Raw genomic sequence first — 17131 nt, forward strand, 5'->3', positions numbered from 1 at the left:
GAATGACACACTTGCATCACGTGGGTGTTTACACCTCTAGCAATCCCTCGACAAAGAAATAATCAATCATCTATGGGTCGCGTGGGGGGTGTTAGAGGCAAGAGTTGGTGGGGTACCCATAGGATATTGGATGAGGCAAAAGCCCCATTTCCATACTACTGTTCTAAATAATTTCGAATTAAATAAGACTACAATTTAACATGACATCACATACGTAATGTGGCGATATCGCATTTTAAAGATGTGATCAAGGTAAGTTTAATTCAATATGTACCGCGTTGCTAACAGTCTCCTAAACTGGGTTAAAGATCACAAGATACCATTAGACAACGTTTAGATGGGCAACTGATGTAAACACCAAAGGGGTAGAATACATGTTTTCCAAAATATCAGAATAATCCATGTCGCCCTTTAGAAGTTGATTTTTGTAGATTCCAATATACTCGCATGACTATACCAGAAAGGGGCTACAGTTTAGCTCCAGAGAACTTTTTTCGAAATCAGAATGATTTATCTTCCTTGGAAAAGCAGTTGATTCATGATTACAAGCGTACATAACCAACATCAAAAGTATTTTATAAATTACCCTGTGTGGCCAAGTGGCCTAAAGCACTAGCCTTTACCATTTATTGCCATCTCACCTCTGTCCGCGTGGGTTTGAGCCTCGGGCTTGGCTAACGTGGGTATGTGCGAAAGCTTGCCAGTACGTTGTAGTGGGTCGGTTGTTCTTTTCGGGGTTTTCTCGGGTTCTTCCTCCACCACATGTATACCGGCCTGTCATGTATAGCATATCACGCGTTTCGAAATTTCGTTAAACCCAAACAACAACCCAAACAACAACAACAACGATAAATACGTCATCATTCACTATAGCTTAAAGTTTTACATACAGGTGGGTTTAAAACTGAAAAAGATCTATTGTTGATTAATAACCGTGTCTTCCATTATCGTCTTGTTTATTTATATTTTAAGACACCAAATCTTGTTGGCTCAATCTTTCAATCAAGTACTCTTGTGTATAGCTCTGTTTATCTTTGTTTTGTAAGGTGTAATTATTTCTTCACATATGCCATTATGATCAAAAGCTGGAGAAGATAATTGCTTCATCTAAATGGTAGACAGTTAGCAATTGTTCATGCAATAATTATTCCTGTTGCTGACGTTATATTTATGAATAACTAAATTTTGATACTTCTGCCCATGTTGATCTTACTGGTGGCAAAGAAACATAGGAACTGTTTGTATTAACGCCTAAATAAAAAAATAATATCTTCATCCAGACAAAAACTAGGTGAGTCTATATGTCTTGTATAAATTGACAGAAACTCTATCCAAAATGTAAAGGAAAAAGAAAAGCACAATTACCGTAACACTCCGATATAAAAATAAACATTCTGCAATAAACTACGTGAAAATAAAATGATTTACTTGTGCAGTTTCCGCAATATTTATATGTCGTGGTTGTTCCATTGACATCTTAAAAAACGTCCTCAAAAGCATAATATTGTATGTGTAACTGAGTTCTGATCAAAGTTCCAATAAACAGTACATGAAACAAAAACTACCAAGGTATTAAAAACTCAGGATTAATTCAAAATATAAGAAATATAATTTGAGAAGCAATGAAACAAGTCGTTAATCAGACAACGCATTAAAAATGTTAGGTGTTCTATCAACTGATTTTTAAAGTAGATAGTTAAGTTTGACAAAGTGTAAAGGTGCTAGTGATGATGATGGTGATGTCTTCGAACAAGTCAAATTATCTACCCTTTCTGACCCTGATCAGGTCTAATTATCTACCCTTTCTGACCCTGATCAAGTCAAATTACCTACCCTTTCTGACCCTGATCAAGCAGAGAACTGTTTTAATTGATCAAAAGCTAGATTCATGAAAGCCAGCGAAAACAGTTCTTAAGAATACTTTGGCAAAAGGAAGAAAAGGATGACAATAGCAATGCATGGGTCAGAATAGGTCACTGCATCATTTCTATTTTTGGTATTGTCTAGTCTTTTTACGCCGTGAGACTCTTTTGCATGGCTTAGAGATTCAGATATTTTAACATGAAGACCATGAACAAACAAAAAGCTGCACGTACACATTTATCTATTCAGGATTTTTTTTTTTTTTTTTTTATTTGGCTCTGATAAGTCCCGGTCGTTTTCTTTTTCGTAATTTGCTACGAAGCTGTCGTCTATTTGAAATGAATACGTCTGAATGTTTTCAAACATGCTTCCAGAGATAATTCGAACTTAAATTACAAAAATCCGGTAAAGTACATAACACCGCTTTGATCTGTGCTTCTATCATTTGGCTAATTTTGATAGCTGTCTGAGTTGATGACTGGACTGCATTTGCTAATGAATGATAGCACAGAATACATAACAACATCTGACAACGATATTTAGTACCTTTAGCATAGAGAACAATACCATATAAGACACTTATTTATCCCCGTCCCTTCCAACTGTTGCAACTATTTTCCTAGTAAAACATTACTTGCTCTCTCCTTGTATTTGCAATAGTTATGTTCAGTTCCTGTTTTTAGTTTCTGTAGAAATGGCACCTTTGTCTTTAATTAATCCTAATTCTTTCTCCGGTTGATCATCAGCATTTCATACAACCGTTTACAGGCATATAAATGTTTGCTTCTATGTTGCATGATAAATACTGCTTTTTGCACGTTTATGAATCGTCATGTGTTCTCTGAATGTTTACAAACTCTGTTATTTGTTGGCCATCTAAAATTGCGGACAAATATCCAGATAAGTATTTTACAAGTTCACCAAACTTAACATGTTCATCCATTTGAAACTTTGAAACGACCATAGTGCCCAAACGTTTCTTTTTTTCACTCACAGATTAAAAGTGACTCGTCAATATTCGCTATAAATGCGAACAAGGTAGAAATTTTATATAAAAAAGTTCCATTAAAGTTAAGATAAGGTTGCAAAGGAAAGATATACTATTCTTTATGTACTGTATCTTAATTACTTCACGTGCACTTAATTTTTGAATTAAAATGTGGAAATACTCCTGTGTTCCCCTTTGATGTATATGTTTCTTGTTATGTACGTGATGATATCTAAATTATACAGTACCTAAACACAGCAAAAGCAGATGGCTGGGATAGACACTAACTCGCATTAAAACTGACATCAGCAATTACGTTTGCGGCACTCAGTCCTGCTCTGAATTTTTAACCCGAATTATGAGTACAACTCAGTGTTTTCCCATTAGACTTGTACACAACACCAGAACTGTCGTACGTGATCCGTATTATTTGTAATTGGTAGATTTTGTTTATATTTAATGAGAGCTGTCGTACGTAGTATTTTTAATGGGTATGTTTTGTTTATATTTGATGTTTGCGTCAGCTTATGCTACGGTTTTTTTTTTCAGATCAAGCCATAAGGCCACGTAAACTTATGGCGATGAACTATCCTAGACGCACGTTGTTTGTTGGCTATCAACATTTGCAAATTTGAATGCATTCCGACAGAAAGCCGTCTCAAACTTGTATAAATGATAGTAATTCGTCATCACATATGACCACCATTACGTAAACAAAATTAGAAATACTTCTCAAAATAAAACGTATAAGACTTTCACCAAATATGTTTGCATACAAATGATGCCAGTCTTCTTTCAAATACAGGCGACGTTACGAAAACTAGATAAACATTAAACTTATTACTTTGAAACAAGGAAACAGTCCGTGAGTTCAGCAAAATGTGATAGAAAGCATACTGGCAAGGTGTGATAGAAAGCATACTGGCAAGGTGTAATAGAAAGCATACTGGCAAGGTGTGACAGAAAGCATAATGGCAAGGTGTGATAGAAAGCATACTGGCAAGGTGTGATAGAAAGCATACTGGCAAGGTGTGGTAGAAAGCATACTGGCAAGGTGTGATATAAAGCATACTGGCAAGGTATGATAGAAAGCTTACTGGCACGGTGTGATAGAAAACATACTGGCGTGGTGTGATAGAAAGCATACTGGCAAGGTGTGATAGAAAGCATACTGGCAAGGTGTGATAGAAAACATACAGGCAAGGTGTGATAGAAAGCATACTGGCAAGGTCTTTCAAATTAGTCCATATTCTGATCCACGCTCAATTATGGCTGCCGTAACAAATTTTTAAAAAAAGATATAAAAAGACAATAAAAAAATAAATAAAATAAATAATAAATAATAATTATTATAGAAAAACTCTTTTAACCAGTTCCTCGGGAGTTGCGAGAGAGAATTTACCTGCATTTTCCTGAAAGCAATCTGATTATACGGTCTTTTAAAATTTATAAAAATGATGCTTATTCGCCATTTGCCGATTAGATACATTTGGCGGCTACCTTTATTAAAAAGAAACTTTCAAAACTGCTTCCCAAGACCAACTCAACTGAATTTGTTCAAATTGTACGGAAAACATTCAGAATAAACGTTTTATAAAATTTACGAAGTCAATTTCTATTAAACATGGTTGTTGTTAGCAAAAATAAAAAATTAAAACACTTTCAAGCAATTTCTGTGAAAAAGATCTAAAGAACAAAGGATTTTATTCAATGTTTTTGTTCTATTAATACTAATGATCCGCGATCATGTACGGTCACCATTGAATACATACTTTTCACCCACTGTTTAACTTAATTCGACCAGATTTTACAGAAAGAATCCTGCTAGAAGGCGTTTAATTTTTTTTTACAAAAGTTTGCCTATCTTCGATTTAATATGGCTACAGTTCTTAAAACTCGTCGGACGTTTAAATAACTAGTTCAGAGAATCTGACAGAAAACATACTGGCGCAGGGATATTTCATGTTCATTCAAATGAATACCGAGTCACAAGCAAATATATGTGTCATTACTAAAGAACAATAAAGATTAAAACATCTTCTTGTTTTTGAAACCGCTCAGCTGAATTTGATCAAATTTGAAAGAAATCATACTGGTACTAAAGCCGTTCAGTCTTGCACAAATGATGCCTATCAGCCATCCAATATGGCCGCCGTCACACAAAAACGGGGGGGGGGGAAACATTTAAAATTTCTGCATAAGAACTGCCAAAAAGAATTTGACCAAATTAAATAGAAGTTATCCGATTAGTTAGGTCTATCATCTTTGTATAAATAATAATGATTTTTAATTCAGTATGGCATGCAAAACATAAAACACATTTAGTTTGTTTAAACCCAACAACTTTTAGCGACTCCTTAAAAACGGTTCAACTTGATTTTAACCAATTTAACAGAAAACATCCTAACATAAAGATTTCAACTTTACACAAGTTATAACAAGTCAGCCATCCAGCATGGCTGCCGTTACAAGAACCACAAACAACTTTAAACCACTTCTTTCCAATACTGCTCAGCAGAAATTAACAAAATTTGAACGAGCGCAATTCTAAAAAGAGATCGTTAAAATGCATACAAATGCAGAGATGCACTCCACTGTGGCTGTTATTACTATAATTTAAAAAATTAATATTTGATTTATTTCCGAAGCATCACTTAAAGATTTCATCAAATTTGATAGAAAACATCCTAGTTGGATAACGTTCTGTACGCTTAATACTAATCTTTCATCAAATTTTTAACTTTTCAACAAACTTTGAAGAATGTTTTCAGAAAAAGTCATACTAATACTGAGATTGTACTTGAGAGGTTTTAGGCCCACTTGGGCTTCCTGCTTTATAAGCAATATGCCGTGATTGTATCATTATATGTGGTTCTTCTTCTAATTATCACTTATATTAGGTGTTTTAATATATTGCTTTATTTTTTGTGTTGAAGGTCATGTATACAGTAGATACAGCTCTGTTATATATTAATAGATAAATAAATAAGTCACTACATGTTCTAAGGGATATCCAAGACAGCGTTGATGAAGAATATACACACACTATTGTCCACACAACATGGACTATGTTACTTGTATTATTATTGAATCGAGTCGATACGGTATTTCTTCACCTAAAGTCAATGATATCGTCTTCCAAAGGTTGCGATCCGCAAGAATTGCAATAGTCCACACTGTGATCGGCTACCCAATGGGTTCCTGGTTGATTACTGTGTTGATGGTATAGGCTTGGATGTCTTTAGGTTTGAAGTTCATCTTTAGCACACACCACATAATTCGTAGAAGCTGTGTACGAACTGTGCATTAAAATGTAATGACGTTCCTATGTATCCATATTCGTTTCACATGAAAGTATGAGTCTCCGTCTCCGTACTCTGTTGCAAGAAAAGTTCGATGCGTTGGATCTCCAGAGACGTCATTGGAGGAGAAGAATGGTCACTCAAGTTTTTAAACCACTTGTTCGACACTTTCTCTTCGGAAATACGACTCCAGGCGTCATCCAGATACACTTCCAATTTTTCTTCTTGGCTCCTCGTCATACATTATTAGTGCTGAATCTGACTCGGATGATCAGTGTGACATACCAAAAACAAATCTTGGGTGAGAGCTGTATTTCTTTCAGCAAGGTCATTATCAAAACAGTAGACTAAATGTTGTTCTTGTTCTGGCCAATTTTAACATCATCACTGCCTCTTTGTCTTTTCCTGTAGTTTTTGGTTTCTGGCTCAAAGACATCCTGGTCGCCCATCTCAAGTGATTCCTCGTATTCCAGAATGTCTAATTGTCTAGAATAACTCCTATCAACTGTTGATTTCCAGAGTATTGTCAAATTCTGCATACAAGATGACGTTCGCCGTGTTGGCTAGAGGTTCTGCAAACTGAAGTTTAACACGAAGTTGGTCGGATTTTATATGGTGAAAATATTACTCGTCGCTGCCTTAGTCAGGAGTGAAATCAAAGGCCCACAAAACATAACATAAAGGCCCACAAAACATAACCTTCTGCATAAGCGTCGCACGAAATGCAGTGACTGGTGTTAGTACCTGTCACGTGGCTTCATGCAGGGACAGGTAAGATCTCAGTTATTAAGAGTGTATTGGTGTGTAAAATATTTCCACATGCGTTCTTTTAAAGTGTGTTGAAAACGTTCCACGAAACTGATTTTCGTCTCAGGTTTCTCGGTGACGAACAAAAATGAATGTCTCTCTTTCTCAATTTTTGGGAAAGATTGCTTCAGAAATTTGGTGCCTTTTTCTGTTCGCCATCGGAGAGGGTAATGACCACTTTTTTCAAAACCAACTTTAACGCTCTCACTTACTCGGAGCTAGTTCTAGAAATCAAAGGAACTACCCAAGCGGATCTGGAAAAGATTCGGAGGTAAATGAGGTGTACCAAGGAAAGAATTCCATCTATCGTGTGGTAGGTCACTAAAGTCGGCTTTCGTCCTTCCATGAGATTCCAAGGAACACGTATGAGGCTTTTCCAAACAATGGGTCCCTTTTATCTTCTCATGATGCCTCCTAAAATGTGCCAAGCAATCGATCCTATCAAAGGAACAGGCCATTTGAGCAAGCCGTCATATAAGCATGGGTAGAAATCCTCTGCGTTGAACGAACAACGTATTCGTTTGGCTCATGAGTTTTTCTTTTTCAACATTTGGCAATGAACGTTTCGATATTTTCCTAAGCATTCTTCTGTAGCTTGGACATTGTTACCATTCATTTCAAAACATTCAAAGAAAATTTACACATTGTATCCATGATTTCTTTTGGTGCTGTTTGAATGAGCTGATTTTGCATTGAATTTAGTCAGCACCGACAACTCATCCTAATGTCCGGCTAAACGAGGAGGCAGTCCATACTGGAGGAGAGTGGTGTACACTTCTTGGGGTGACATCTCTTTCATTCAGGAGTGAACATGCACTGAAGAGAATCGCATCGCCCACATCTTTTTATTCGTGGATTTCGACTCCACTGATTTTCGGTACGTCGTAGCAACTTCATTACGAGCATCGATCGACGTTGGTGAGTTTTAGACGGACTATATTGTGACATTTCTTGTTTTGAATAAATACAGTAAACTTTGTAAAACGATATTACTTCTTTGGTCCAAGCGAAGGAAGGCACTGACAGCGTGGAGACCATCTGGCATGTTCCATGTAAGCCGAGTCTCCCAAGTAGACAAATCTAGCTCTGGCTAATTGTTTGGTATTAGGTCCATCCATATATTTAAACCATTTCCCTTTACACGCCTGGAATCGACTTCCACAACAGTTATAATAACCATGAAAGCCACAAGAAATGTATATTCTTCTTTTACGAGCGCATTTCGATGAGGTAGCGGTGGTATATTAAGTAGTTTGCACAAGCACGGATGAGATCCGTAGGGTGGTACACGTACGGCATCGCTTTGCATGGTAGCAAAACAGGTGTGGCCAAGCTGTGTTGCATCGCTGATGTCTCAAGGTAAGGCGTCAGTCTGGACACAAGGCACAGAATCGCACTCAAGTTCCTCATTGGACTTGAGTCAGTTGCTAAATTCTTGCTGTCTTTAATGATTTTTATTTTATCTCTGCGTTTGTAGTCGTATGAAGTGTCGTTTTAGGAAGTCTTCCTTTTTATCCTTGTTCTTGGAAGCCTTACTATTTTTGTTCTGGAGAACGGTACTGTCTTCTCTTATGTACCGTCACAAATGTACCGTAGTACGATCAGTAGAAAGACAATAGGAAGGTAAGGACATTTTATACTGCCTCTAGGACAGATGAAACTTTACAGATCCATAAATTCATACGGATGATCAGACCACAGCTAAAACACTGTACTTCTAATCCCTGTCCCAAGTAGACAAAATAATGTTCTTGCTAAAACGTTGAAAATGGCTATTCCTTTCCTATCATTAGACCGTTTGTTTATATGTGTTCAATCGACTGGTACAATCAGGCAAGAACGCAGCAAATTTGTAGTCTTTGAAGTAATAATCATCATCATCATCATCATCATCATCATCATCCTTCTTGGAACATTTTTGGTACTGAAGCTCGGCGTGTCCGTACCGTAAAGTATTGAGTTTTGGAAGTCCCACTCGTATTTGGTAGACAACCTGATAGACGTGGAAGTCCCACTCGTATTTGGTAAACGATCTAATGGACTTTTTCTAAAGGGTTATTGACGATTTGGCGGTTTTGTAACAGTACAGTTTTGTGCGGATCGAACTTAATGTTTTTACACGCATGTACAGATACATGTACACAGTGAAATGATCGAAAGTCGTTATGTGAAATAGGATTACATTGAATATATTTGATATTGGAAAAGTACAACTTATTCACTGAGTATCCCTAACATAAAAAGAACCTTCACTTCTGGTGCAATGGTATTTCTTTATTGTGCATTTTCGTTACCTACATTGCATTATCTCATTTGTTTTAACTTTACAAACATATGAAGAGATGGAAAGCGATAAATAGATAAATTGACAGAAGGATATATATATATATATATATATATATATATATATATATATATATATATATATATATATATATGCGTGTGTATGTATGTATGTATGTGTGTGTGTGTGTTTCTAGATATACAGATATACAGACAGATCGGTAGAGATATTTTCTTTTTGCAGTAGTTGAATGATGTTGATAGACAACCAACAGTTAACATTAAACACCTTTCTCACTTTCACCGGTTGACATGAATGCAAACTGATGCATGCTGTTATTTGTAACGCCTGGGTAACTCGTGTATATTGTTATTTTGTAACGCCTGGGTAACTCTTGTATATTGTTATTTTGTAACGCATCGGTAACACATGTATACTGTTATCTGCAACACCTGTGTAATTCGTTTAATATTTAGTTGTTTACAGACAATATTTTTTGGGTGCAATATTTCGCGCACAAAATTGTCCGTAAGGTTTTTACATGTTTGGACTCTGCAAAACAAAGAACATTTTTATGACCAAAGTCGGATCCTCCGTAACGTAAGCAGCACTATCAGCGAGTTCAGTCACTAGCATCCAATATCAGTAGCTACATTGCATTGTCTCGCTTATTTTCGGACATTAACGGCTTACATTATCATCATCATAATTATGCAATCGGATATTAAAATCATCATCGTCACCATTATCGTAATTAAGTAATCGGGCAATGAAATCATCGTAGTCGTCGTCGTAATTACGTAATCGGATGATAAAATGAAACACATCATCATTATAACTGCGTAACTGGATAATAAAATCATCATCACCATCATCGTAATTCCGTTATCGGATAATAAAATCAGCAATGCATGTTGTAATTTAAGCACAGAATATAAAGATATCACTGTCGTATACAGAGCTTTAAGGACGGATATAAAGAGGTCACTGTTGCATATAGAGCTCTAAGTACATAATATAAAGAGGTCACTGTTGCATATAGAGCTCTAAGAATGGAATATAAAGATGTCGCTGTTGCATATAGAGCGCTAAGTACGGAATATAATGAGGTCACGGTTGCATATAGAGCTCTAAGTACGGGATACAAGGACAAGGACTAGAGCATTAAGGTTTCAACGATACTTTCAGCAGATTATCGGCTATATGATTCCGAAGAAACGGAACAAACTGCTCTTCCTAAGAAAACGCCGAGGCTGCCTGGATGAGTGTCGAAGCAATACACAGTGATTGCACGTTGATTGACACTACTAACTGAGCTATCGCCGCTCCCTCAAATATAAATGAAGATATACCGCGCTTGATACGGTCTGGACCACAAAATAAAAAATCCCTGAATATGCTAACAAAATAATCTCACATAATAATGAATGCACCACATATAATGTCAACATTACTGTATACAATAAAGATACCACGGCATACTAAACTATTATAACAACATCAGCCTCATACAATGACGAAACAACCTCATAAAGGTCAAAACTGCCTCATAAAGGTCAAAACTGCCTCATACAATGCCGAAACAAACATATTTAAAGTAAAAACTGACTCATACAATGATAAAACAACATGATTCTCCCTCCTGTTAGCTGTTAGTGACATTTTTATTTGTCTTTGGTATGACTCGGCCGGAGTTCGAACCCGCGACCTCCCGCATCCGAGGCGGACGCTCTACCCACTAGGCCACCGGAACGGTCGCTTCAAACAATGACGAAACAAACCATAAAACTGCTTAAAACAATGACGAAAATACTTCAATTGAAACATGACAGTAAAGTCAAACCCTAACTACTACTACTACTGATGATGATGATGATGACATACAATTGTTATGGTGACTATTTTGTCGTAGTCGTTTACGTCTGGAAGTTTTGTCATGACAATGAATTTATCGGATAAATTTATACTATTTGTTTATTAAGCAATTTAACTCCAACCGTTAAGCAAACAATATACAATCAAATATAAATGCAAAGTAATACTGTATACACAGCAAAATGCATGTCTAAACAACATTTTTAACTTTGATACACAGAAAAATGCCTGTCTAGAAACAATATTCACTTTGATACAAATAAAAATATCTAAATACAATACTGACTTTGATTGGAACGACAGCTGTAACAGTTCATTATGCAGAATTCATTGCTGACCACATTTCGGAACTGCATTGTTAATTACAATAAGCGCTTTGTATCTGATCTATTAAAAATCGGGCCGTTTTCGGTTGTATTAAAAATAAGATAGTTTTCTCAAACTTACCATGGAATATATATATATATATATATATATATATATATATATATATATATATATATATATATATATATATATATGCTGCGATAAAGGAATTGTTTTGTTAAATCTCCGGATATCATAAAATAATTTCAAATATGCCAAGAACTCAGATGAGTTTTCAGTCGATGATACAGAGAACACAAAGAGATTTTTCAGTCGATGATACAGAGAACACAGAGATGATTTTTCAGTCGATGATACAGAGAACACAAAGAGATTTTTCAGTCGATGATACAGAGAACACAAAGAGATGATTTTTCAGTCGACGATACAGAGAACACAAAGAGATGATTTTTCAGTTGATGATACAGAGAACACAAAGAGATGATTTTTCAGTCGATGATACAGAGAACACAAAGAGATATATTCTGTAAGACTCGTAACACCATGATGGCTATTAATATCAAGAAAAAGTGGAGGGGAAAGGCGCCAGTTATGTCTGGTTAGAAATCTGCTAAATAAGCCAAATTCACACCCGCTATTTTGGGAATATAAAAAATTGAGAACATAAAAATGGTGACTTTTTATATGTTTCTGTCCGCAATGTAAGTAGCAATACAGAACCTTCAGAATTTAAAATGGATGCACTATATCAATGATGTTTTGTGCTTTTAGGATATAACAATGTCATCTTCGTTCAGATTATCATCTTGATCATTATCATCATCATTGGCGGTATTCTTTTCTGCTGTTTGTGGCGATAATATAATTGTTATTATTGTTTATATTGTTGCTATAGTAACATGTAATACTTACGTCGATATCTATACCCCACTTTTGAAATCGTCTGCTCTTTTTCTGCCTCACTATTTCTCTAATCGTCCTGTTTATCACATTTTTCACGGAGTGCTCCGAAATAGCAGCAGTGAAATTCCACATCAATATTGACAGTGACAGAAAACATAATACGGACATGCATATCAAAATATGCATCAGTCCATGCCTGGGCATCATTCACTCGCCACTTGTACTTTATCCTATTTAGTCTTTCTGAAAAAAGAAGTTTGATTCTTGCTGTTTTCCGTGGAGATGGCTTAGAGTAACGGAAACATTTAATTATAACCCGCTAGCTCCTAATAACGCTGGCGAACCAAGTCACCTAACAAGATATCTTTCCATGCCAGAAGTATAGCACGTTGAAAACAGCTTTCGATATCTTACTTGGGCGGCAATTGCAAGTCCGTAAGAACGTTTTCCCCAAAAATTGCTCGCTCCAAAATTGTTTAGGCACAAAATGAAAAAGAACGGAAACAAACAACAGCAAAAAAGTTTTGAAATGCTTCTTTTTTAAATTAACAAGTATGAATAAATAAATAAATAGATAAATAAATAAATAAATAAATAAATAAATAAAGTAAAAGGGAATATTGTTACACCCACTCATCTCCACTCCACCATGTGTTTTATTCACTTGCCCTTTATGCGACCTCCTTTTACAGTGTTACAATTCATTCAAACTGGCAATATACCTGTCCATTTGGCTTCCTCCGATGGGGTACCAGAGATCGGGGTGAGGTAAGTCAAACGTTAATGTTTAAAATAGCTACTGTCGTAACTATTTTCAAAATAGTTGACAAAGGTTTATGAATCCATGACATGGCCAAAACAATATATGTTGCAGAATTTAGATAATAACTCCGAATCATATTATAGGGGGGGGGGGGATTTGGGAAGGTGAACCATTAACGATTCTTTTGTTTTACATTGCATCATATCTTTATACATGTTCAATAATCATATATTCATAATTTTACACTATCCATATGAAATTATCATATATTTGTTACCTCAGGGCTTTGGGTGCAAGTTAAAAGTTGACGGAACAAAGAAGGCATCATTCTGCGTTCTATTGGCCGAAATTGAAATCGCTAGTTAGTTTCGTGATCCCTTTCTCGAAAATTTACAGTTGCTAAAATTGTCTGCTATACAGTATTGAGGTAGATCCAGGTAGTCCATGTCTTTTTCCAAGTAAGTCCTATCAGTATTCAGTTAGATGACGGATGTCTTTTGCCAAAAGAGTCCTTAGAGTATTTAGCTAGATCCAGATAGTCCATGTTTTTTGCAGAGTAAGTCCTAACATTATTTAGCTAGAGAAAAATGGCCCATGTCTTTACAGTATTCAGTTAGATCCAGATAGTCCATGTCTTTTGTCGAGTAAGTCCTTACATTATTTAGCTAGAGAAAAATGGCCCATGTCTTTACAGTATTCAGTTAGATCCAGATAGTCCATGTCTTTTGTCGAGTAAGTTCTTACATTATTTAGCTAGAGAAAAATGGCCCATGTCTTTACAGTATTCAGTTAGATCCAGATAGTCCATGTCTTTTGTCGAGTAAGTCCTTACATTATTTAGCTAGAGAAAAATGGCCCATGTCTTTACAGTATTCAGTTAGATCCAGATAGTCCATGTCTTTTGTCGAGTAAGTCCTAACATTATTTAGCTAGAGAAAAATGGCCCATGTCTTTACAGTATTCAGTTAGATCCAGATAGTCCATGTCTTTTGTCGAGTAAGTCCTTACATTATTTAGCTAGAGAAAAATGGCCCATGTCTTTACAGTATTCAGTTAGATCCAGATAGTCCATGTCTTTTGTCGAGTAAGTCCTAACATTATTTAGCTAGAGAAAAATGGCCCATGTCTTTACAGTATTCAGTTAGATCCAGATAGTCCATGTCTTTTGTCGAGTAAGTCCTTACATTATTTAGCTAGAGACAAATGGCCCATGTCTTTACAGTATTCAGTTAGATCCAGATAGTCCATGTCTTTTGCCGAGTAAGTCCTTACATTTTTAGCTAGAGAAAAATGGTCCATGTCTTTAGCCAAATAAGTCCTTACAGCATTCATCTAGATCCAAATGGTCCATGTCTTTAACCAAATAAGTCCTTAAAGCACCGATCTAGATCCAAATGGTCTATATATTTAGCCAAATAGATCCTTACATCATTCAGCTAGATCTAGATGGTCATTGTCTTTAGCCAAGTAAGTCCTTACAATAGTCAACTAGATCGATATGACCCATGTCTTGTGATAAATGAGGCCAACAAAGCATAAACGTTGACTCGTCATGAGTTTCAGTTAAGTGTAGTCTAGTTTGAATTTATTTTATTGCCATGTAATATTGAAATTACAAGAAATATAGGAAACAAGGTCACAAGAACTTATATTTTTATCTCCACTGCTGTGCCCGTAAGACACGTTAGATAACAGAAGTGTACCATGAGAAACAATAATAGATAGGAGATGAAGAATTAAACGTATCAGAGAGAAAAACAAAAGAAATGACAGTCAAAGGGAGAGTCAGTTTCTGTTTTTATATATTTTCATACCCAGAACAGCTATAGTTGCTTTAAAATGGCTTCGTGCATGCTCCTCGATGCTACATCTTAAATATATTAAAACAAACTGCATGAAATACATCTAAAAAGACGTGCGTGTTTTAATGATTTCGTACTTTCTGGTACTATGGATTGAACTCACTCGGAAATGATCATGGCGTTCGTATTGGATGACGTCGGGATGTGTATTATTTCAGTAATATATATATTTGATTTCTACAAGTTTTCTTTTATCTAAAGGTTCTTTTTATTTGTTACTTATAGGCAATGCAGTGTTTACACACTGTGATGCACTCTGCACCATAGCCACGTCAGAATCGAATGTGCCATCTGGAGATTTACTATCCAACAACAACAACAACTATCCAGTTTTGGGTATTACCCTTAAGCCCATCAGATCTGAGGACACAGCTATATGTTAAGAGTAACACAACTGTTCTAAATTCATGGCCCTATTACTTTGCATCGATCCAGATCTGCCGGCGCATTACGCATCGGCAGATCTGGGTCTATGCAACTTTGTTAGGTGTAATAAGTTGAACAAACAACACAGACCCTGATCTGCGACGCGACGTTGACTGCTCCGGTTGTCTAATTGGTTAGAGCGTCCGTCTCCAGTGCAGGAGGTCGCGGATTCCAACCCAGGCCAAATCCTAACAAAGACGTATCATAAAAAAGGTACTGACCTCTCATGAAAATGGTTAACATATAAACATGACAACTACCAAACCTCTTGAGTTTACATGTCGCGGTCCAGGAACGGGTAAGGTAAAGGACAGTCGGACTGACGGACGAATGGACAGAGATGGTAGATATCATAGAATTTGCAAGCTTGACCTCAAGCTTGGGAGCAAAGTTTATTTTAATCATGAAAATTCTGTATTAAACTTGAATTATATCACGTGCATTAATGCTACGCTGCGTACATCGTCGTTAGTGACTATTACATGGTCTCAGGAGAGAAACGTGACGTAGGAATAACAGGCCAAATTTAAAATTTCATCTCAGGCTAATACATATGGTATTACTGAGAAGGTCAAAGCATCAGAAATAACAAATTAGCAAATAAAGTATACTCCTTTTCATAGTTTTTGCTCATAGCAAGTGGAAACAACTTATTTTATTGCCTGTAAAAAAAAAAAAAAAAAAAAAAAAAAAAAAAAATTCTCAAAAAAGTGAGCATTTTATTTTTACAGTGTATATATTGAAAACAAATCTAGTAATGGAAAGTTTTGGGGGGTTAATTAATGAAGCAATCAGATGAGAATATAACCAGACTGTTCTTGAGGCATAATTTACAAATATATATTGCATATAAAAGGAAATGTTGGGGAAATGTGCCTCGGCCAATCCAGAATTTGCAGCTTTAATTACTCAGAATTTACAATTATGAGTGTATGTCCAATCCAAAAGCCATATTATTTGTAAAGATTGTTTTTGTTCATGTTTTATTCATGTGAAAGTGATAAACAAAAGGGATTGGTAACATCTGCCTCCTTACTTTTCAAAAGAAATCTATAAGGACAATGTAACAAGAAAATCTAGGTATTTATTCTCTTTAAATGTCTACCTGTATTAGAATTTGTTTTGACTAATTCATCTAAAAATATTGTTTTTATGACTTAAAGTTAAATAAAATATTTATTTTCTCTAATATTTCCTTAGGAAAATTAAATACAGTACAGTATATACCTTTTATTTTTATTTATTTATTTATTTATTTATTTATTTATTTATTTATTCATTTTGCAGTTGCTTTATTGCATAGTTGGATTGTGCTGGCATTTTTGGTCATAACAAGATTAACTTATTTTTTAAACAATGTAAAGAACAATAAAATCACGGACAAATGAAGATGTTTATGAAGCGGGTATGGATAATACAACAGCCTGAACTGCGAGTAACCTTAAAACCTTCAAAAGTTTCTTTTAAATTATTGGGGGGGGGTGTATTCTTCAGACAGAAAACAATTACATCTCCGTCTGTGAAGATACAAGTATATATTTGTATATATCTTTTTCTTACTACTAGATTAATTTCATATCCAAAGGTATCACACAGGTTTTATACTATTTTGTAGCAGTAATAATAAAAACAAACAGCTGGTTAGAGGTAGCGGTAGGAGTCTGACGTTTTGTCAGTAAAGTACCTTACAATAAATCACTTGAGTGTACTATAAATATATGTATATTTATT

The 17131-nt window shown here is 35.6% G+C and overlaps 1 protein-coding gene across 2 annotated transcripts in view; it reads right to left on the reverse strand.

The window, feature by feature from the left end:
* LOC149795672 (interstitial collagenase-like) overlaps positions 1-12666 on the reverse strand; it is a 157594-nt gene extending 144928 nt beyond the window's left edge. For both annotated transcript variants that reach the window (XM_089965511.1, XM_089965510.1), the window contains exon 1: positions 12359-12666. In XM_089965511.1, the coding sequence (XP_089821637.1) occupies positions 12359-12556 (198 nt within the window). In that variant the 5' untranslated portion in view covers positions 12557-12666. The remainder of the gene's footprint in view (positions 1-12358) is intronic.
* Between the last annotated feature and the right edge of the window lie 4465 nt (positions 12667-17131).

The sequence above is a fragment of the Sinohyriopsis cumingii genome, chromosome 7, assembly GCF_028554795.1.
Source record: "Sinohyriopsis cumingii isolate HCF-2022 chromosome 7, ASM2855479v2, whole genome shotgun sequence".
In the NCBI taxonomy this organism is placed as follows: Eukaryota; Metazoa; Mollusca; class Bivalvia; order Unionida; family Unionidae; genus Sinohyriopsis; species Sinohyriopsis cumingii.